Below are 24,760 nucleotides of genomic sequence, written 5' to 3' on the forward strand. Positions count from 1 at the left end.
AGCCTCTCTTGCTGGCGAAGTAATTAACCTGTTGTTCCTCTTGATCCCCAGCTCCGGCTTCACGTTCTATTTTGGCCGAAGCACGGAGGTCAGGTTTTGACAGCAGAATGTGAAGAAGAGGAACATGTTTTTCTTCCTCCATTCTCAATTCCTTGGCCACTTTAATACGTAAGTGGACATAAGACAGATTCACAAGGGAAAAAGAAAGTGCTTTCTTACCTACGGGAGCCTCAGAGACATGAGGCTCAAGGACAGGCAACTGATGCCTACAGGCCACTGTGACTTAAGAAGGGGTTGGGGATTTAGCATTTCAGAAAGGGGCAAGGATACGCACAGGAGAAAGGAGAGCAAATGTGTGTCCAACAATAGTTTGCCAACCAGGCAGGCAAGTCTGTATGGTCCAGAGTTATTCTGAGTCATTCGTGCTCTTCCGGATAGAGTTCCCCAGTCTCACTTACTGATGGTGTATCATCAGCCTCACTAAACAATGAGACCCTTGCAGTTGCAGTAACAGAATACACCTAGAACACCTTGTCAAAGTCCTTTGAAGTCCTGCCAATGCCCTTCCAGCGAACTTAGTCGGCTTCATATGTAGCAAGCACCTTTAGCCTGGGTCACTGATGAATCACATCATCCTTTCGTATATCTACAGATGACGCATTTGTTCCTTAGAAGGCCTTGCGGCTGAACTCTCCTGCACGAGCTCGCCCTGGGCACCAACACACCCTGCTCAGCACCTCCTTCATGTCTACAAGGAGCCGCCGGAGTGCAGTTCATACAGCATAAAATGGTGAAATGTGTAAAACGAAGTGGCAATCTAGGTAATGACAAAAGAAATCCAAATAAATACCAGAGAGTCACAGCGGAATGGACTAAGCCTGCACCACTTTTACAATAGTAATACAGTCCGGATTCTCAGTGGAAACTTGCAGGATTCTAAATGTTATGTCATCATTTTTTTCCCCTTTACACAAAGGAACCTGCGTGAGGTTGAGAACTTTATCTCGGTCATTCCAATGTGGCCACCCGTAGGTCATAGTTTCTAAGCGGAATCCCAGATGCCTAGGCAGCTGTCGGCTTGAAACATTTTCTCCATGGTCTGGATAGAGACTTTTCAAGCTTCACTGAGAGTCTAGAGGTGTTTCCACTGGCAACCTTGGCCCCGTGAGTGGCTTCTAGGCCATTACCGTCAGTCCTAGGACTCCAGGTGGGCGAAGCATGAAGCTCCTATCCCACATTGCATCGGCCCCTCCAGCATCCTGTGCCAGATTCTACCTGAGCTGGTAAATATCACAGTCCCTACGTAGGTACGAGACAAGAAGAACTACTAATACTTCACAAACATTATAGGCTTCAGATTCTGTTCTGATATACGCGGTGAGGAACACACAGACTTCCTCTGTTCAGAATTCAGACGTGCCACAGATGTTTTGTGTTTAGGGCTCATTATGGTTGTTACTCTGTGGGTGCACAAGCCAAGGGGCCAACCCTCTCCTAGACACAATATCTCCCCTAAATCCTCTCTGAGATCACAGCTACGACCCCAAGCACTCTTCTCTTCAGGAGCACCTTTGGGACTTTTTAGACCCTCTCTGCCATCACTGGGATTGTTCTCTTTCCATTAGACTGTGAGAGGGAACTGAACAACTCGGCCTTCATGCGTACTTCCCAAATGCCAGCCCCTTTATTCTCTTGAGTGACAATCACTGTGCATTCAGGCTCTTCCCTGTATCCTGGAGGAATTCCAAACGTTTCTCATCTCATGAGAAAAATGAACTGTTTTTCTCCATGTCAACCGTGTATATATTCATGCCTCACAGAGGGTTATGTACAATGACAAGCCAGTCAATTGTAGCTAAAACTGTAAGATAGAGAAGCTATGCCAGCAATGAATAATAAACCATAGACATACGATGAGTCCTATTATAATACTATATGATTATCCATATGATTTTGTTGCATATATGGTCCCAGGAGATAAGGTCAGAATCTAACCAGCAGTGTAACATTGTCTCCTGAAGGAATGAGATGTTCAAAATACATTTGAATGTGTATTTCAGTATCAGATATTACATCGGTCAAACATGTACTTGGTGTGGGATGTGAAGACGGCTCCACAAACATGGTTAACAAGTTTGTTGCTCCTTCAAGAAGCTGGTGCCCCTCACGCTCACTGCAGAATCTCTAAGTAGCGACAGGAATAGTGATTCAAACTTGCCATACTAGGTCCTGCGTTACTGCAAACTCAGGAGGGAAGAAGACCATTCACAGTGCAAGGCTAAGACCCACTGAAACACCTACAGTCATGACCACAAGCACAGCTAGCTGTAACCTTACTCACGGGAGTAGAGGCATCTTACTTCAGGGAGCCCTGCTCAGGGACAGGAAACAGCACACACATTTCTTGCATCTGAGGATAAGGCTCCATCAGGAAAGATCCATGCTCTACCTGATGACCCAGCCTAAGTCTCACCTTCTTGGTAACTGAATCCCTATGGGGGCATCTGGTCAATCTCACTTGGGCACACTCTCCAGGACCAGGGACTCTTTTAACCTTCGCGGCTGTCCTGTGTACACTGGGTTTAGACTAGCACAAGAATCTGAATCTCCTTCCATCTTAGAGAAAGAGGCATTAGTCATCCAGGGCCCTCTCCTCCCTCCGTAGAAGCAATCGCCTTCGGGGTAGCCAGGTGGGAGTCCCCCTGGGTTCCTCTGACTGTGCTAAAGAACACTGAACAAGGCTAGAGATGCAAACAGATAGACACTGCTTGTTTCCATGGCAACTGGTCATTAGACAAACAGATGAAGGGTCATGATCCAAATCATCCACGAATACTTAGTGAGAGCCTTTGGGTACATGGTTGAATTCAGGACTGTGGAGTCAGTGTGAGGAAGAACAGGGGTAGACGGGGGACTTTGCATCAGTTGGGCCAGTTCCCTGTCTGTGTTGTGGTGTGAGCTCTGGTGTCACCCCTGATGGGTCATCCATGGACCAAAGAGTTTTTAGTAGCAGTAGTCATAGCATTTAGTTCACATTCTTCTTAAGAAAAGCTTTCTAATACAATTGTCCCAGAAAATTCTGTTGAAGTTCGTTTTTTCTTTTCTTTTAGGAAACAGAATGGAAAGAAACTACATTGATGAAAATACTATGAACTCTGTGTTGATCTTCTTTGGAAGGGCTCAAGAATGACAGAGCTGGAAGTACCCCAGAGGCAGGAAGATCAGAGCCCACAACCAGCTCCCCCCCAGCCCAAACCAGATCCAACCCCTTCTGAGGCTGTGTGCAGGTCTGGCCTGCCTCTGGGGTCTCCTCCTTCCCAAGACAGATTCGACCGATCACATTTTGCGTTGCTGGTGCTCACAATTTTCAAAACCCAGAATCTGATATGTGGGAGTAAAGGACTATACAGTTTAGTGACTTCATTGCTGTTTTTATCATGAAATCCTGTGCTTCATGAGCCTTTCACACAGAATCCTGTTTCCCAGGATTGCCTTTTTTCTCCCTAAACAATATGGCAGCAGTGATGAGTCCTTCCATGTGCTTCAGGACACTGGTATCAATGTGTCTCATGACACCTGATGTTAACTTCCTTCCCTTCCCTCAGGGTCTCTCTGCCAGAAGTCCCCAGAAAATAAAGGCTGTCATCACTGTTTCCTGGGGATCCTGGCGTTTGCAAAAAAAGGTTCTAAATTAGTCCTGGACTGGCAAGTTTCCATTTTGTTCTGTACTGTGTTACAGATATTCTCTCCTTTATTACTTTTTAAGTTTTAGCAAAAGCAAGCAAGGATCATATAATGACTGTATGTTCAGGGTCTTAACATTCTACAGGGTAACTGAGGACAAAAGACAAATGACATCATTTCAAGGAAACAATCAGGTGTTTGTTGCAGTAAGGAAGGAAGTATTCATGATTCATCCCCACTTTAACTTTCTCCTTAACTGAGGCTATTTGTAACCTTTACTTTAGTGATCATTCTGGAAACTGAACAGCATAAGGTATTGTTGCTCACATCTTAAAATCAGATATCTGATCCTTATTTCTGATTCACTAGTACTGGCAAGTAGACTTAAGGAGCTGAATATTGAAAAGGCTTCATAAGTATTCTAAAGCATTCATCAAGAAACAGTGGTTCAGTCTACTAAGCACCTGCCTTCAATGGTTCTACTAAGCATCTGCCTTCAGACTCAGGTCATGATCCCAGGGTCCTGGGATCAAGTCCCAAGTTGGGCTCCTTGCCCAGAACGGAATCTGCTTCTCCCCCTGCCTGGTCTGTTTGCCGCTCCCCATTTGAGATCTCTGACAAAAATAAATAAAATCTTAAAAAAAAAAAGAAAAATAGCATCTAGAGAAATGATATTCTATAAACTTCTCTACTGTACTATCTACCGAGCATGGTACTGGATTTGAAATTGAAGAATTTCCAGCAACAGTCATGTTCCTTTTTCTTATCAACAGAACTTGTTATCTCTAGTGTGCATCTTGTCATCTTTTTCATAACAGGAAAGAGCCCTGGGCACATGAAGAGAAAGGAGACAGGAGCCACACACCCAGGTAAGGACAGATGACAGAAGCAGACGACACAGACGGAGGCTGAAGATCAAAGGACAAAACTAAAGCTTAAAATGGGGTTTGGGAAGCCCTGCTTGATTGGAATGGTTCTGAAAGCCCATCTTTTAATTCTCTGGTGGTCACCGAGGGACAGCTCCTGTCTCATTCTTCACATGCTCCTACATCCTCAAGGACTGACCTTCTGTTCTAGTGTCTTCCAGGGCAGTCACGGTGAAATCCAAAAGCCTCCCCATGGCCACCGAGGGTCTATGTGAATGATTGCTGTTCCATTGCTAGTGGAGGCATGTGAAAATCTGTACTCCCCAGGAGATTCTCAGTGGAGGCCCCCATGTGATTTATTCCGTCTTGATTTTTAAGTGCACTTATCTCCTGGAGACAGAAACCGTCTGGTTCAACATCAGGAATGTGGGGTAGACTGACCCTCCCCTATCAAATCTTATGCAGACCAGCCCTATGCATTGAGGTGTCCCCACTGACCACTCTCTGCTCCTTTCCCAGAAAGGTACCTGGGAGCGTCACTGTTTGCCCTGGGCTCACGGTAGAGTAAGTTCGGCCCCTTCATCAACAACTAACTGATGCTAAGAGTGCCAGAATCCTTGGGGATGGGACCCTGGAGATGGTAGATCTAAAATCTACACAGGGGATTCCAATGGGAAGCCCTACCTGAGGGTAACTTTTCTAAACAGTGTTTGTCAAAATTTCATGTATATACAAATCACCCGGGATTTCCATTAAAAACAGATTCTGGGTCTCCATACTCAAGATATCATGAATCCCTAGGTCTGGATGAGACCCATGAATTTGAGTTTTTATTTTGTAAAAGAATTTGTTTTATCTGAGAGACAGAAAGAGAGCATGAGTGTGGATAGGGGCAGCAGAAGGGGGAGAGGCAGACTCCCTACAGAGCATGGACTCAGACAGGGGATTCTCCCAGGACCCTGAGATCATGACCTGTGCCAGAGGCAGACATGTTAGCAACTGAGCCACCAGGCATCCCTAGTTTATATTTCTAACAACCATTGAGATCCTGGTCCAAAGACTGCATTTCCAGTAGCACTGAGCTAGAGAAAGCAGAGCACACCCGAGCCCCTCAGACCAAACCATCGTGTGTCACCACACATACTGCCATGCGCAGTGAAGACTACTAACAGTTCCAATGAAGATACTTTCTGCTGATCCTGGAAGGCCAGTTAGGGACTAGATGAGGCAGTGGTGTCTGTGTACGGCTGTTTGGGAGAAATGGTATGTGCTCATGCATCAACGGACTGTTTATTGAGCACCTACTACATGCACCAGGTATAGGAGGCGGCCCTGGGCCCAGGACACCGTGCTGGGAATCTGACATACATGATACAAGCTAATCTCTTGGAAGCCCTGGGAATTGGGTACTTATGTTCATTTTTTTCCAGGAGGATCTGTGCTGGACGAGCCACCATGGGAGTAGAATTCCCTTCTTTCTTCTTCATCATCAGTCACCTTGAAAGTAATGTTGGATGTGATGGCTCATATAGAGAGAGCAGACTGGGAGTGAGAAGAGTGGGTGAGAGACTCTGAGGGAAATCTGATGCATCCATCATCTGCATGTATGTATTTGGTGAATTTTCATGTGTGGACAATCAGGGCATATCCCAAGAATGGAAGGTGGGGTGCTCTATGTTGTCTTGGAAGCACTGTTTTAACTAGAAATGCAAAACTGAAAATGCAGTTCTAAGTATTTTCTTCTCCTTGATCTGAGTGTCAACCTCAGGATAGTGGGAATGCCAACTCGGGCCACCCAGAGAAGGAGCTCTGATCTCTAGACTGTTCTTTGGAGGGAGGATCAGGGATTGGCAGTGGAGCCGTGGAAGGCAATTCTGTGGTCTGAGGATATTTTCCACAGAATCTGAACTGACAAATCTGTCTGAGGCTCTGGCAGCCGCCTTTGCCAGAGGGACTATTCCCACTGGGAGTTCTGGAGTAGCTGAGCTCTGTGCCCACAATATTAGGGCCCAAAGTCTAGAACAGGAACCCGGGGACCTCAGAAGGTCCGATGCAGAGATGGGACTGATGGCCGCCTTGTGAGTTCCTATTCCACAGCGTGATGGTGGACATGCAGTCTCTGACTGCCACCTGCTCCGGGGTCCTCTGCATCTGAACAGGTGCCTGACTCAGGACCGTGAAGGGCTCACCTGTGTTCTGCTCCTGTGCATGTGTGAAGTTTGGGTACCAGGAAAGGCAGAAACTGGAGAGGCCATCCAAAACTGGGTGTGATAAAAACGTCGCTCAGTGGGACTAGTCTGTCCACAGCCTCTGGCCCCAGCTTGTCTGAACTGGGAACTCAGATGCCTGGGTTTGATTGAGACGCCACTGGAGGCGGTCCTCCGGAGGACTGAGGTGGTGAAAGGAGGTGCACAAGACGGCCGACTGCGGCCCTGAAAGGGGCTGTGTGTGTCACAAGTCCTTCGTGTCCATGGGCAGCACTCGGTGGAAACACTCCTGCCCATGCGCGGTGAGCGGTCATCACCAAGGGTGAAGGCTGGGGTCTCTTGTCAGAGTCGCAGTGGTGTGCTGTGTGCATGTACAAAAGTGGGCAGAGCACGAATGGGAAACCTGTAACGTTGAGTCTTCCACCCTCTTACACCGTGGGCGCGATGTTTACGCCAGAGGAGAAAGTGTTCAAGAAGAAACGTGGTCCTGTGTGGTGGTAACAGATAAACGGATGTACCTTCAAGTTTTCAAGACTTATTTTGACCAGTGAATTGTTTCTTCACATGGTTAGGCATGCTCCATGTGGGGGAGGTTGCAGTGAGGTGTTCACAGACACACTACGGAAGGAAAGCAAGGCCAGTATCTGATGGGCAGCGCCCGAAGCAGTTGCCTTTTTCTGGAAGGCCTACTTGACTGGATCGGTTGAGTTCCTTTTCCTCCATTCCAGTGCATTGACTGAACATGTGGGCTGCTTGCAGACGCTACAGAGACAGTAGAGTCACGGGAGTCTAATGGCTTCCCTGTAATTTCTTTAACAGTGGAAACACAGTTGGTAGGATATTACGTTTGTTTTGTTTTGGTGTTTGATTTGAAAGCCTAGGTCAACAATTGTCCCCTCACTGTAAGAACGCAGTCACAGGGTGCCGGGGTGGCTCACTTGGTAGACCTCTGTCTTAGGCTCAGGTCAGGAGTTGTGTGGTCCTGGATTTGAGACCTGCTTCTCGCTCCCAGCTCATCAGCAAGTCGGTTTCCCCCTCCATCTTTGGCCCTCCCACCTAATCCTGCTCTCAAATAAACATTCTTAAAAAAAAAAAAATCATGACGGTGCAACAATCTCATGTCCCAGAACCACACAGTTAAGTCACCTGTGTACAAATCAAATATCGACATTTCATGATGCGGGTCCTAGCCGGAGACAGATGCATGTAACTACGTATTTGCATAAAGGGGTGTTTCTCCAAGGGTGTCGTATTGACAATTACCACGGGAAATGATGTTTTGGGAATGCAGTAAATCCATTTATACTAACAGGAAAACACTGCCATCATATAGCATTGGTTTAGGAAAACAATTAAATGAAGTATGTGACAATATTTATGGACACTCAATTAACACCAAAGTATTTTAGTGCCTGTGTGTTAGACAATTCCAAATGGAATTTCACATCTACTCTGAAATTGCAGGAGGAGGAGGGTACACCTCAAACTGACCAGCTGTTAGGTCTAAAGATCAAGCGATCACAACTGGGGACAACTAAGGGGGATTTTTATTTTACTTAAATATTTTCCAAGTTTGTACTGTCTCATTTTTATTTTACAGTTCAAGTTATGCCTATGTGTAGATGTTTTCTATCACTACTGTAACCAATTTTCACACACTTAGGAGCTAATAAAGAACACTCTATTCTTCATATAGCTGAATCGGGCTTGGCTGAGTTTTCTGTTTCAGGTCCAACAAAGTCAAAATCAAGGTTTCATGAGGGAGTGCACCGACTGTGTAGCCTTTAGTAGGGAATCTCCCTCAAAGACTCCTGAGACTGTTGATGGCATCCATCTGCTTCTCCCTGTTGATACTTACCCTCTCCATGGTCACATCTTGTCCAGGGTATCCCCAGAAAGAGAAAAAAAATCAACTCTCATTGTTGACTCACACTTTTACCCGTGTATTCCATCGAAAAGCTCACTGAGTATTTTATGTAAGTCTGGTTATTGCCTCATGAACTGAAATTACAAACAGTAGTGAATTGTGAATCAAATGCAAATCAGGGAATTAGTGAGAATGAATGAATGAGTGACCTCCTGGAACTCCATCACCCAGAGCTCTACCTGTCCTCGCCCTCTGCCTCTACGCCACATGGTGACCTGAATCTCCACCACCTGTGGATATCCATGAACCCTAGCACTCTGCCTGCAATGACCCCTCTAGGCTTCCTCACGCTCTTCCACATTCATATTGTGCATTTTAGACTTTTACACCAGTAAACCCCTCTTCACCTAATTCTAGAGCCCTTAGTCCAAAATCCATTGTCCTGGAATCTTCCATTCTTTCGTCCTCATCCGTGGTCATTTATCTCCCCTCCACCCCATCATTCTAATAACTTCTGCCCATTTATTGTGTCTTTTATATCCACTGACCTCAGTATCTCATCCATCATTTACCAGGACTCCTTAGTTTCCTCATGGCCCCACACCCGTTATGCTAAACCCTACGCTCCCTTTTTCCCATGGGCCCTTAAGCCTATTGATGCTCACCCGTCTCCCAGCTGTGAACATCCCCTACCCACATTAAACCCTGTGTCCATTATGTTCCCCAGGCATCAACTTTTTTCGCCACCATTCATCTCTGCTCACAGCACTGGGCACCCCCAGGTCTCCGTTCACAAGCAACTATCCCGTTTCCACAACGATGTTCCTTTTTTTTTTTTTTTAAGATTTTATTTATTTATTTGACAGAGATAGAGAGCCAGCGAGTGAGGGAACACAAGCAGGGGAATGGGAGAGGAAGAAGCGAGGAGCCTGATGGGGGGCTCGAACCCAGAACGCTGGTATCACGCTCTGAGCCGAAGGCAGACGCTTAACACTGAGCCTTCCAGGCGACCCCCACCCCTACGTTCTTTCACCATTCCTAGGCAATAAGGTTTGTCTGCCTTTTACCCACCTGTGCCTTTGAACTCCCTTTTGCCAAGTAACTCATCACCCATTTTCCCTTTCCTCTCCATTTTTCCTCCACCCTTTCATTTTCTCAACATATGCCTCATTATCAGTAATATCCCTGCATACACCCACCCCCAACCTTCAAACCTGTAGTGCACTTTAATCCCTCAGTGACAGTTAACTCCCTACTGCCTTCCAGCCCTGTTGTGGGTTACACAGAATGCCTCAGATAAACATGCTCACCTCTTCTTCCTCAGTACCCGTAACTGTAACCTCTTGGGGCAATAGGATCTTTGCAGATGTAATCAAGCTAAAATGAGGTCATACTGGATTCAGGTAAACCCGAATTCAATGACTGCAGTCCTACTGAGACGAGGGAAATCAGACACACACACAACACTGTGTGGTGATGAAGCCAGAGACAGAGATCCATCTACCAGCCCAGGAAGATCAAGGAGAGCTGACAGTGCCCAGAAGTCAGAAAGAGGAAAGACTCCATTGTACAGATAAAGTGTGGCTCTGCCAACAGTGTGACCTCAGCCACCGAAGAACTTCCAGAAGTGAGAAACATAATTTGGGGGCTTGTTTAGCACCCCAGTTGTGGTAATTTATTCCAGCAGCCCTAGAAAAGTAACACAAGTTCTGTCCTCTTCCCCTGTGGCTCTGTTCCCCCAAGTCCCTACACTCTGTGCACTCCGTTAATCCCTGTGACTTCACCTGCCCCCACTGCATCACTATGCAATGTTTCATAGCAAGACGGTAGACAACCAAATACTGTGGGACACATTTATGCGCCTGGACGAGTTATGTCTGAGAAACTACCGGCTACTTGGTACAGTCAATTGCCAAGATTTTCACTGTACCTGTTTTTCCACACACGTCAGAATCTGAAAGCAATAGGTCTCTCTCAAGTTGTTGTCCGCTGCTGTTTTTTCCCAACCCTAGAAAGACAGAGAAGTGGTTCTGAAAGTAACGAGTTGTTTTGAGGTATATGGTCTGTCACCACCGAGATTTATGGAAATAGGTGTTATATTGAACATGGTAAGTACCACCGAGTGACATCACCCTCCTCATCCTGTACTTCCAAAACCAAAATGGGCGAAAATCCTTCTCGATATTCTGCCAAACACCATACATTTAAAAACACGGCACAAAGTCAGCCCCGTATTTTACAATGACCTTTGCCATATACTCTCTCTGGTTAAAGTTTACGTTGACTGATGGAAGCGTAGCTATCCTTTCTTTTGGATTCCCTTTGCATAGAATATCGTTTTCCACACCTGCACTTTCAGTCTGTGTTCTTATAGCTGAAGTGACGGCGCCTGGGTGCCTCAGTTGAGTGTCTGCCTTCGGCTCAGGTCATGATCCAGGAGTCCCCAGATCGAGTCCCATACCAGGCTCCAAGCTCATCAGGGAGTCTGTTTCTCCCTCTGACCCTGGCATCTCTTGGGCTCTCTCGTTTTCTCTGTTCTGTTTCTCAATGAAAAAAAAAATAGTTTTTAAAAAATGAAGTGAGTCTCTTGATGACTGTATACCATTGGGTCTTGTATTTCTTTCCATTCAGGCAATCTGTATCTTTGGCTTGGAGAACTTAGTCCCTTTATAGGTAAAGCAAGGAACTACACAAGTATGAAGTTACTGCTGTCATTCTTGTTTTCTGGCTGTGTAGAATTATTTGATCCTTTCTTATTCATTGGCTATCTTTGTGAATTGATGATTTTCTGAAAGGGTATACTTAAGATTATTCTCTCCCTCCCCATTCTGTATCTACTACTACATTTTTCATTTTCTGAGTATCATGAGGCTTAAAGAAGACATCATCTAGGAGTCTATTTTAACTTCTTACCAGTTTAATTTTGCATACTAAAACACTTTCACACCTCCGGCAACTCTTTAAAAATTGGATGTACAACCGTATCTCATTTCACGGAAGAGATAGCTCTTCTCTGATATCTTTGCAGATTTCTTCATTTCCACATCAATTCATACTTTCACACTATTACTATTATGAACATGAATCAAAGTTGACTGGACTGCCATCTCTATTCCCTAAAGACCAATTAGTAACACATTTCATTTGTAACAGTCACAAATTGTTTTAGTTCTAATAAACGGAGAATGACGTGAACACCCACTTCATGATGACCTATATCAATGTTAGAAGCATAAACAGAATATCCATTTAGATTTCTTTAATATACTGTATGTTCTATTGTCCTTCATCTTCCCTGCAAGAGAGATATGCATGGATCCCACCTAAGGAAGAAGAGCATCTCTTATCCTTGACCCAAGAATCACCTACGTAGTTTCACACACCCACCAGGAATAAGTGAATTTTCTGAGGAGTTGTTAGAGTAGAAAGACAGTGATAAGCCCAAGTCACAAATCTCATATAGGGTCAATGGAAACACATGCACACTGAAATTACACCCATGCAAATACCCCTCCCTTCCATCTTTTGAAGCAGAATAGCATACACATTATCTAACCGACTAACCTTGTATTATTCCTTCTGAGGTGATATCTGATGTGAGTAACTCACGTACTGCTTTCTACTGTGAATTCTCTGACATATATTGGACATTTAATGTGCAATTAAATACGTTTCTATGTTTCTACATAGTTCTATCTTTCAAGTTACTTTTCTTCTGCGAACTCTCTGATGATTTCTAAAATGTAAGACAACGTCTTTCCTCATTCATTATCGTTGTACATCTTGAACCAAGACTGCATTTTTGAAACCAAATAAGGATTGAATTCCACTTAAAGGCTTTACGCTTTCTTGACGTGTTACAGTTTAGCTCCAGTATGATTAATGATGAGATTCAGCAAGTTATGACTTCCAGCTAGAGGTCTGTCACATTCTTTCATTTGTAGTATTTTCCCTCAGTATGAACTCTATGATGCTGATGTGGAGTTAGGGCTCAACAGTCCTTCCAAATTCTCTCACAGTCTTCAAATTTGTAAGAGGAGCCCCACTATGAATTCTGTAATGTACGGTAAGGCATGATTTCTGCTTAAAGGCCTTGCCACATTCTGTACATTTGTAAGGTTTCTCTCCAGTATGAATTCTGTGATGTTTAGTGAGGTTTGTTTTATAGAAAAAGACCTTGCCACATTCTTTACATTTATACGTTTTCTCTCGAGTATGACTATTTATATGCTGATAAAGGTTCGGGAGCTGTTTAAAGGATTTGCCACATTCTTTACATTTGTAAGGTGTTTCTCCAGTATGAATTCTCTCATGGATGATAAGGTGTGATTTCTGCTGAAAGGCTTTGCCACATTCTTTACATTTGTAAGGTCTCTCTCCAGTATGAATTCTCTCATGGATGATAAGGTGTGATTTCTGCTGAAAGGCTTTGCCACATTCTTTACATTTGTAAGGTGTTTCTCCAGTATGAATTCTCTCATGGATGATAAGGTGTGATTTCTGCTGAAAGGTTTTGCCACATTCTTTACATTTGTAAGGTGTCTCTCCAGTGTGAATTCTCTCATGGATGTTAAAGCATGATTTGTGCTTAAAGTCCTTGCCACATTCTCTACATTTGTAAGGTTTCTCTCCAGTATGAATTCTGTGATGTCTAGTGAGTTCTGTTTTGTGGAAAAAGGCCTTGCCACATTCTCTACATTTGTAAGGTTTCTCTCCAGTATGAATTCTGTGATGTCTAGTGAGGCTTGTTTTTTGGAAAAAGGCCTTGCCACATTCTTTACATTTATAAATTTTCTCTCGAGTATGAGTATTTATATGCTGAGTAAGGTGTGGGAGCTGTTTAAAGGTTTTGCCACATTCTGTACATTTGTAAGGTGTCTCTCCAGTATGAATTCTCTCATGGATATTAAACCTTGATTTATAATGAAAGGCTTTGCCACATTCTTTACATTTGTAAGGTCTCTCTCCAGTATGAATTCTGTGATGTATGGTGAGGTTTGTTTTGTGGGTAAAGGCCTTGCCACATTCTTTACATTTATACATTTTCTCTCGACTATGAGCATTTATATGCTGAGTAAGGTGTGCGAGCTGTTTAAAGGTTTTGCCACATTCTTTACATTTGTAAGGTGTCTCTCCAGTATGAATTCTCTCATGGATGTTAACATATGATTTATGCTGAAAGGCCTTGCCACATTCCTTACATTTGTAAGGTCTCTCTCCAGTATGAATTCTGTGATGTGTAGTGAGGCTTGCTTTGTAGGAAAAGGCCTTGCCACATTCTTTACATTTGTAAGGTTTCTCTCCAGTATGAATTCTCTCATGGATGTTAACATATGATTTCTGTTTAAAGGCTTTGCCACATTCTTTACATTTGTAAGGCTTCTCTCCAGTATGATGTCTGTGATGTTTAGTAAGGTTTGATCTGTGGAAAAATAACTTGCCACATTCATTACATTTATATATTTTCTCTCGAGTATGAATATTTATATGCTCAGTAAGGTTTGAGAGCTGTTTAAAGGTTTTGCCACATTCTTTACATTTGTAAGGTTTCTCTCCAGTATGAACTCTGTGATGTGTAGTGAGGTTTGTTTTGTGGGAAAAGGCCTTGCCACATTCTTTACATTTATACATTTTCTCTCGAGTATGAGTATTTATATGCAGAGTAAGGTTTGGGAGCTGTTTAAAGGTTTTGCCACATTCCTTACATTTGTAAGGTTTCTCTCCAGTATGAATTCTGTGGTGTGTAGTGAGGCTTCTTTTCCAGAAAAAGGCCTTGCCGCATTCTTTACATTTATAAATTTTGTCTCGAGTATGAGTATTTATATGCTGAGTAAGGTGAGGGAGCTGTTTAAAGGTTTTGCCACATTCTTTACATTTGTAAGGTTTCTCTCCAGTATGAATTCTGTGATGTCTAGTGAGGTTTGTTTTGTGGGAAAAGGCCTTGCCGCATTCTATACATTGGTAAGGTTTCTCTCCACTACACACTGTCTTACGTATACGTGTTCTTGATGACTCACTAGACACGTTCCCAGGCTTATCATATCCGTATGGTTTCTTTCCCACATGAATTCTCTGATGATCGCTTACACTGGAGGACTGGTTAAAATCTCTTTCACATTCGTTACCTTTATAAGGATACTCTCCTATATGCATAGTGTGATGTATAATGTTGGATCTTGTATCAATGAATTCCTCACACTTATTACATTCGAAATGGTTCCCTTGAAAATGAGTCCTCAGATCGTTATTAACATTTGAGCCTTGATCAAACATTTTCTCACACTCACTGCCTTGAGCAGCTCTGTCTCCATTGAAAATGCTCCGATAATTTTCTAGGGTTGAGTCCTCAGTGAAGGACTTCTCAAGTGGACCCCACTTAGCAGTTGTTTCTTCATTTTGAAATCTCTGAAGTTTAGAAATATTTGACTGGAAGGCCAATCCAGTCCTCTCTTCAACACTGTTCAAATCATTATTTTCAGCATGGACTAGGTAACTTTCCAGATTTTCCACATTCTCTTTCCATGCATATGTACGTTTGAAGAGTTGACTAGAGATTTTGCTTACACACACACCCCGCTTTGCAGAAAGAGTGGACTTCAAAAGGAAGGTTTTACAAAATGTTTTATATCCCTCGCCATCTTGGACAGTGAGAGTCTTATTATGGGCGGCAGTCTCAATTTGGACATATCCTTTACAATCATGATCGTGGTCTATTGTTAAGTGTAACTTCTCAAGGACACTATGTTGATAACGACCCACTAACACATTTTGAAATGAAGCTTCTTTGCACGGCTCTGGCTGGAAGCTCAGGCTGCCATGTGAAGATACCGCTGAAAGATTGAATAACAGAAAAGTCAAGTCATTCCATGCGGCTACCTTCAGACGAATACACTGATGACGTCTAATATACAACCATAAAATCAATCAGAGAGCGTCAGCAAGACAGCTGAGAAGGAATCATCAGGACTTCATTTCTCCATGGACACATAAACTTGAACACAACATACTGACTACATTGGTAAACAGATAATTCTGTAGTATCGTCATGGTGTAACAAAAATCCTCTCCTCTCCCTCAGATAATCAGGAAAAACCATTATGAGCACACAAGCAGAAGAAGGAAGGAATTTGTGTAAAGACTTATTTGAGAGAGAGAGAGACAGACAGACAGAGGGAGAGCATGAGAGAGAGGATGCCCAATGGAGAGGGCATGCACATTCTCATCAGAGCAGGGAGTCAATACGGGATTCAATCCTACAACCCTCAGATCATGACCTGAGCAGAAGACAAAGACTTAACTGACTGAGCCATCTGGGCCAGTGGAAGAAAGGAAATTTAAACATTAAAACAGAAATGAACAAAATAGAATTTAGCAAAAATAAGGAAATATCAAAAATAGGCAGATTTGGATTTCAGGAAAAAACAAAAATCAAAATTGACAGACCTATAAGTAAATCAAGTAAGAATAAAAAGGAAGACCAACTAAAATCGGAAGACTTGAAAGCAGACACAGTATCACTGATACCATAGAAATAAAAATAAATATGAGGCAACATTACAAAATTGTATGCCAAGAAACAGATACCAAAAACTACCAAAAACATATAACAAACCAGGACTCCATCCTGAAGAAATATTTTTAAAAACCTCCACTGATCTAAAACTACACAGTAGATTGAAAAGTAACTTTTAAAAAGGCCCAAAAAAGAAAACTCCCGGGCCAGAGGACTTCGCTGCATAATTCATACAAATATATAATGAGAAATTACTTCAAATCTCCTCACACATTTCCAAGGAGTAAAGCGAAGGGAGCTGCTGAGAACACTGTCTGTGACACCAGCACTACCAGGTTATGGAAGCCAAAGCAGAGCTGCTACAAGGAAAGGCTGCAAGCTACCACCAGTGAGGAAGATTCCAGCAAAGTCGACAGTAAAGTACAGCCAACTGAATCAGAAGCACACTCCAGCATTTTACAACATAAACAAGTGAGGATTCTTCCGGGAATTCAAGGGTATTTGAACATAGGGAATACTATCAATTTGAGCCTGCATGTTAACAGAATGAGTGTCAAAAATGACACCATCAGGAGCAGCTGGGTGGCTCGGTTGGTTAAGGGTCTGACTCTTGATTTCAGCTCAGGTCATGATCTCATGGTCGAGGGATGGAGCCCGCATTGGGCTCCATGCTCAGTGGGGAATCTGAAATTCTCTCTCCCACTGTCCCTCCCCTTCTTTGGGAGCTCTCTCTCTTTCTCTCTCTAAAGGAAATAAAGACAAGTTTTTAAAAATAGCACGACTGAGGCGCCTGGGCGGCTCAGTCAGTGAAGCGTCTGCCTTTGGGATCATGACCTGAGCCAAAGGCACATACTTCACTTACTAAGCTGCCCAGATGCCCCTCCACTGTTTTTTTTTCTGAACATGACACCACAGGGAAATAGAAAAAGAAGAAACTTAGCTGAAAATCACTAGGAAGAAATTTCAAAGCAAAATCAGAAATAAACAGACACCAAAATAAACAGTCATATTGAAAGCAATGCCAAGTAATACAAAATAACAAACAAAATGGCAAGGCTTTAACGACATTGCCTAAGAAGAAAAGAAGACTCAAAATCCAAAATGAGAAATGGGGAAAAAAAAAAAAAAGAGAGACAACACATAACCACAGAAGTGTATACTGTGATAACAGATTACTATAAAGTTATATACAAACAATTTAGATAAATTGGGAAAGATAATTCCTAAAAGCAGAAGTTACCAAGTCTGAAATACGAACCTCATACTATGAAATAGCAAGTCTTCTTAGACCAATTACAAAAATAAAACTTGAATTTGGAATAAATGTCCCCCTAGTATAGAAAAGCCCAAGACTACGTGCCTTCATTGGTCCGTTTGAACAAATACTTAAAAAGGCAAACAAACGTCAGAAATAGCGGAATAGAGGGAACACAACCATAATCATTCTATGAGGCCAGCTTTGGTAGCAGGATAAAGACGATACTAGAACAAAAACATCTACTTTGTCTGATAAAAGTATTGTTACTCTGGCTTTCTCTGGACACCCGTTTTTTTTTTTAAGATTTTATTTATTTATTTGACAGAGAGAGACAGCCAGCGAGAGAGGGAACACAAGCAGGGGGAGTGGGAGAGGAAGAAGCAGGCTCTTAGCGGAGGAGCCTGACGTGGGGCTCGATCCCAGAACGCCGGGATCACGCCCTGAGCCGAAGGCAGACGCTTAACAGCTTTGCCACCCAGGCGCCTCTGGACACCCATTTTAATCTCCTCCTTTTTAATCTGCAGGTGTCTTTAGGTTTAAAATTAGACTTTTGTGATCTGCGAATCTCAGTCAATTCAGCATTTAACGTTGGCTCAGGTCACGATCTTGGGATCCTGGGACTGAGCCCTGAATCAGGCTCCCCACCTCTCATGGAGTCTGGTTGTCCCTCCCCGTCCAACCCTCACTCCACTTATGCTCTGTCTCTCGCTCTCAAACAAATAAAATAAAAAATAAAATAAAAATGATGCTTATTTGCAGCATACAGATGGCTCTACTTTTTTTTAAATGCATTCAGATACCTTATATGTCTTGAGTGACTGAAAATGTACTATACACTCCAAAGTAATTATTCAGAGACATGTTTACTGCCATTCTAGTTCTTGTTTTGTCACTGTCTGGAGATTTTCTCTGATGCTTTCTTGTCCATATCACATTTGGTGTCTGACCAGCACTCAAGATTCTGCTTTACTATTTCTTGAACGGCTAGTTCATTGGTCAGGTTAATTCCACCCCTCCACGGTGAATTTCACCAGCCACTCTTCTGCGGCACCTTTTTCTTTTCCTTCGTCCTCCTGCCATGTCTAACATATTCTTGGAACTAGCTCTCTCGTTGACAAGCAGTGCAGGGACAATCTGCTTGTGGTTGCAAGGCTAGATTTCTTACCTTGGACTCCAATCAATCCACGGACTTCAAAAATATCAAGTGTTCCCTCTACCTTACTTGTTCCCACTGTTTCATGGTACAGGCGCTCTTCTGTGTTTAACTCAGGCTTCACCTAAAATCTGACTTTGCCTAATAGGAGCACGGAAATAAAAATCCATTGTTCTTACCAGTATTCCCCAAAGAAACCCCTTACAGAGAGAAGACATAATGAGCACGTGGCCATTATCACATACACTTTAACGGTGAGAGAGGAGAGAGAGCCCACTGCAGGGGAAACATCTTAAGAAGCTCTCAGAGAAATGACTCTTCTTCATGTGTCTTCTGGGGGCTCAGCCTGTGACAACTCCAGCATTCACTTCTAAATGCTGGGTTCCTCCTGGGAACTCTCACCTCTCTCCCATGTCCTCTTCTTTCTCTAGTATTGGGTTACAGATAACTTCACTTTCCTAAGTTTATATCCTACCATGAACACACAGGATTCCCTTGATGTGTAGAGTTGGTTGGCTTTCGTTTACATGAAACTGCTTAAAAAGTAGTTGAAGTGATACATGTTTAGGCATATATGTATCTAGATTTCTTTCTTTTCTATTAAACTACACCTGACATTCAATGTTACATTCGTTCAGGTGTACCACACAGTCATTGGACTACTCTCTAGGTTCTCCTATGCTCACCCCAACTGTAGCTAGCAGCCGTCACCCTAGGACACGATCACAACTCCACCGACCATCTTTGCTATGCTGTACCCATTATCCCCATGACGTATTAATGCCCTAACTGGAAGGCTGTACTTCCCAGTCCCCTTTACCCATCTTGCCCATCCTCCATCCCATTCCACTCTGGAAAACAGCAGCGGGAAAACAGTCTTTATGGGTCTATTTTTGCGTTTTGGTTGTTGTTCCCTGCAATTTGAGACAATGGGAATAGACCTAGAAAAGGTGTGTGCTAAGTGAGAGAAGTTGGACAGAGAACGACATATACCATATGATGTCACTTTTAAGTACAATCTAAAAAACAAAACAAATGAACAAACAAAAGCACAAAATGACCCATAAACACCTATTTCGTTTTGACTAAGGACCATGGATAGTCTCAAGGCAGCCAATAATTCCTCGATTCCACACATTCTATAATGTCACAAGTTGGCCTGTAACAACCTTGCAATGCTGCTTGGGGACAGAGGACTCCCCGGTCACAGTCCGCAGGACCTCGTGGCTCATGACACAAGAAACACCATGAGCTTCCTCGTCACACTGACGTCACGTGCCCGCTGCGCAGCCCAAATCCTACACGTAGATGCCGCACGTGCGGTCAGTCTGTATCACAGCTTTGCGACCCTGTGCGTACGAAACCCAGTGTCTTAAAGGATCGTCTAGCCTATCTACCTGAACTTTGCCACGGAAGGAGAGATCTCTACTTCCCTATATGATAAAACAATCTGTGCTCCATCCATGTGCACTATCACTATATTCCAAAGCGTTCTTACACACAAACTTCAATGGAAAGACAAGAAGAAAAACGCTCAACGCCTCCATCCATAAAACTAGGAGAAACATAAGCCCACAGAGAATCATCTCCCAACAATATCCATCAATCAGGTCGACGCTGGTTGGTTCCTGCCTCATTTTCCCACGTGTACAACACCTTGTCAAATACTCCTTAATCTGACCCAAGATCTCAGAGAAAATCTATTCACTTTACATCATGAAACACTGTTACAGACTATGATCTGCAGGATGCAATAGACAAGAATCCCGTGAGCTGTAACAGTCACTTGTGAAGGTCCCCCTACCTCTTGCATTTGAACAGGTAAAAAAAATCTGAATACCAATGAGAATCTTCCTTCAATTTCTGTTGTGAGCTTTTGAAGGGAGAGGGGTGAAGAAACAACTGAGCAAAAGCATACAGCTTACATGCATCTGAAACGATGAGAGGATTTCACATTTCTCACCAGGAAGAGTAAGCCCTGCACGTAGTGGAATCATGGCACATTACAGTAAAAGGGCTGAGGACTGGGAAACACATAGGAATTAGGGCAGGGGTGTTCAGGAACCATCTACAGGGAATATAAACTACAGCCACATCAACATAAAGGAGGCAGGAGGTTGAGTCAAATGAAACCGAAGTGTCACACTGACAAAAGTACTTTGGGTGGCTCTGAACTGAGGTGAAGATTGGGAGGAAATGTTGTCTCATGAATACACCTGACCTACTGCTTGTGCCTCTACTGGATGGAGATCAAGGAACCGCGGGTGTAGCTCAGGAGCACACAACGTGATTTCAAGGAATAACAACAATGCTGGATACACCAAATGTATAATTTTCTTCTGACATTCACAGCAGTATCCATAATAGGTTTTCCTTCAGGATGCTCTGCTGCTCATTCGGCACTGACATACAGAGGAAAATGAGAAGCTCAAGGACTTGGAAGCTTTGCCTTGAGCTCCTTCCAAGCAGCGTACATATGGCTAATCTTAACGGTCTAGACCACCCAAGACCACCACTGCACTACAATGGACACACCCCTGGTCACTCTGTAAAGATACCAAAGAAGTCGACACCCAAAATCATGACAGAAATCTCGTCACCCAAAAGCCGTCACTCTTGGTGGGACTCCTTAGGAGACCATGACGAATGTGTTGACCATACTCATGTTTGGCAGTAAAATCTGTAGAACGTAAGGTAAGCCCAGGGAAGTAAAGGGAGAGAGATCATGGTAAAGACAGCCATCAGTTTGCCAAGATTCCAGCTACACTCTATGACAATTACATTATCGCTACTGCTAAGCCCTGAGAAAGCATTCTGCTGTGGGAATAAGGGAATCATCATTCACAGAGCAGACGGATGGTTAGTCAGTACTCTGTGTGACTCCTGAGCTCTACTTTTAAGGTTAATCCCCCTGTTGATTATAGAGATTACTTAAAAACAAAATCTTAAACAAGAGAAAACCTCAGTCACTACACAAACCACAGAAGACGTTCTTTAATACATTTCGCAGCAGAAGTGTGAGAGGATTAAGGATGTTATTAGAAAAATAGAAAGGAGTGTATTTCTGTGGTCTTGGTATAAGAGACTATGTCTAAAAATGGTAAAAACCAGGAACCATGGGATGTCTGGGTGGCTCAGTCGGTGAAGTGTCTGCCTTCAGCTCAGGTCATGATCCTAGGGGCTGGGATCAAGTCCCAAATGGGGATTCTCGCTCCACAGGGAGCCTGCTTCTCCCTCTGCCTACTGTTCCCCCTGATTGTCCTCTTTCTCACTCTCTTTCCTTCTGTCAAAAAAATAAATAAAATCTTAAAAAAAAAAAAGAATGTTAACAATTTATTTAGAGAAAGAGCGTGTGAGAGCATAGCAGGGGAGGGCCAGATGGACAGGGAGACAGAGAAGCCCCAGCCCAACATGGGGCTCCATCCCAACACCCTGAGATCGTGACCTGAGTCGAAATGAAGACATGGATGCTTCACTGACTAAGCCACCATGCACAGCTCTCTATCTTACTTTAATATAAATAATCATTCCCTGAAGACTTACTCCACCATGATTTCTATCACTCTTATAGGAGAACCACAAATGGAATCTCCACGTGGACTTTCCTCACACACCGTACACCACTGCCTCCTTTATCTTCTATGCGAAGTGGCAGGAATGAATTCCCCATCATACAAGAAGAGCCCCTCGTGTCTCTGAGACAGCAAGGATCACATCACTTTGCAGGCATACAAGTAATAAAGGCACAGCATGACATCATTTAAGAGTCGAATAGTATTTTCCCTAACAGTAAAATTTCTCAAATAGGGTCAAAACAAAAACAGAGACACTATTATCCCTTCCCAGACATCCATCCTCCCTTGATCCTTTAGGCATATTAACAAATGCAGCTGACAAATGAAGAACATGGGGTTGAACGACCTGGGTCCACTTATACATACTTTTTGTGTGTGTGTGTGTGTGGATACGTACTATGCAGTACTCTAAAAATATTTTCTGTTCATTATGATTTCCTTAATACTGACTCTTCTGAAGCTTACATCACTATAACAACACTTATACAAATACAGACAACATACTAAGAGTGGGATATTAACTGTTTATGTTTTAGGTAAGGCTTCCTCTCAACAACAGGCTACTTCCATGGAAAGTAGGTATGGTTTTACTTTTAGGGACCCAAAAGTGAAAACCAGATTGTCAATTGTGGAAGAGTTGACACCCCTAACGTCTGCATCGTCCAAAGCTAAAATGTAACTGATTTAAGTGTTTGAACCTTGGATTTTTCTCCGTAATAAATATCCTAATTGAGATCATGTCTGCAAAATGAGATGGGCTTACTGCTTCCTGATGTGAATGGCTGATATTATAGAACTTGCATTCCATTACACACTTTGCAGCTGCTCATATCTTTAATATTTTTATCCTTCACGAAGACATTTTTTTGAAGTATATGTTAAAAATATAGGATTGTCATCAATCATTACATTTCTGGCATGTCTATCCAGTACGCTTTCTCTGAAGTTGAGGAAGAATGTGTTCATGGGAAGACTCGGCCAACCTTCTTGATATGTGTACAGCATCTCCACAGGTGTATTATCTCATGTTGAAGAGTTCTAGTATGAAATAATGGCTTTGCCACATATTCGACATTTGTAGGGTTTCTGTCATCCTGCACTCTCTCATGGTTAGAAAATTGTACTTCTACTTAAAAGCTTTGCCACATTTCTTTTCTGTTTTTACATTCCTCAGCCTTCTCACCACTATGTACTACCTTATGTTGATAAGTTTTGAGTGATAACCAAAGGCTTTGCCACATTGTTTACATTCATTAGATTTCCTTCCAATATGAAATCTCTGCTGTTGACCGAGTTGTGAAGACGAGTCCATATGTCTGCCAGACTTACCACATTTAGATGTCTTCTCCCCAGTGAGGATACCATGGCAGTGTGTACGCTAAGACTCGAGCTTGCATCGAAGACATTCCCCCACGCATTACTAAGTTACTACGATACACTAGTTCTCTGGAAACTGAGTTCCCTGAGGCTTATTACACTTGGACCCTTGATTCATGCCTTTCAGAGACTCATTTCATTAATACATTCTGTCTCCATTATAAACACCTCAGTAATTCTGGAAGCTAGAAGGGCCCTTAAAGAGGACTTACAGTGTACAACACATAAAAAAAAAATAAGCTCCACGTTATGTATTCTGCATAACTATTGACCGGTGATGATTCCATAAAGAACTCCCCATGTTTATCAAAATCAGAGACATTGGAAAAGGACAGATGATGTGTTCGCTGAAGAATAATGAATCTTCTGACAAGGATTTCTCAAATCAATGCCATTTAGAATCCTTATCTTCCTTTATCGATGTCTCACTTTCAGAGATGTTCCTGTGCATGACTGATCCAAACTTACATTTAAAATGGTTTCAGTGATTATTTTCAACATGGACTAGTGGGGGTTTCTAGAATTTACAAATGCACTTTTAGAGAATAGGAACCTATAAAAATTGGTGTGGGTCCTTGGGTTCAAAGACATTTTTCTGCAAATATAACTGACGTAGGAGGGGATTCTCCCCCAAAGCCCCCCCAAAATCTTTTTACCCTTGAGCTCTTCCAAAAGGAGCGATTTCATTATGGGTAACTGTCCCAAGTTTGGTTTGATCTGACATAACACCCGTCCTGTCCTTCCCCTCTTCTCAACACATTCCCAGTCATTCGTAACTAGAAATACTCAGGGCTCAGGGCCACAGCTTCTGTACCTTCCATATCACAATCTTCTTTGCCTGTCTTTGCTAACAGGCCTAGAGTATTATGGAAACACACAACTAAGAATCAAAATAAGTTATTCCACTCACTATGCTCACATGCGTATACATTAAAGTGCTAACGTGCCCCATTAATACCTACCCTAGGGCGTCAGCAAATGAGGAACTGGAAGCACTTGGCCTTTGCTCTTCCATGGAGACAAAAACAGACCGATTTACCTTTTAGAGTGCTCCAGAAGCCAGCTGGGAGAACCCAACACACCCAGCAAGTACCAATGCAGAAGAGCCACATCAAAGAGACATGGGAAGGCTTTGACACTTGCCCACGGCAGCTGCTCACCCTCCCTGACACTGCATGGCCACACTGTGAGAAAACTCCTACAACGGACTGACCTGTGCGTTCAGTGATCTGACCTCCCTGCAGCTGCCTGAGGAAGAGA

The 24,760-nt window shown here is 43.1% G+C and overlaps 1 protein-coding gene across 1 annotated transcript in view; it reads right to left on the reverse strand.

The window, feature by feature from the left end:
* The window catches only part of LOC103657337 (zinc finger protein 91-like), a 686,132-nt gene that overhangs the window by 578,450 nt on the left and 82,922 nt on the right, over positions 1-24,760 (reverse strand). The window contains 2 exon segments of the mRNA XM_040632913.1: positions 12,690-14,239; positions 14,321-14,612. Of these exon segments, the coding sequence (XP_040488847.1) occupies positions 12,690-14,239; positions 14,321-14,612 (1,842 nt within the window).

This window comes from Ursus maritimus, unplaced genomic scaffold, assembly GCF_017311325.1.
Source record: "Ursus maritimus isolate PB19 unplaced genomic scaffold, ASM1731132v1 scaffold_19, whole genome shotgun sequence".
In the NCBI taxonomy this organism is placed as follows: domain Eukaryota; kingdom Metazoa; phylum Chordata; class Mammalia; order Carnivora; family Ursidae; genus Ursus; species Ursus maritimus.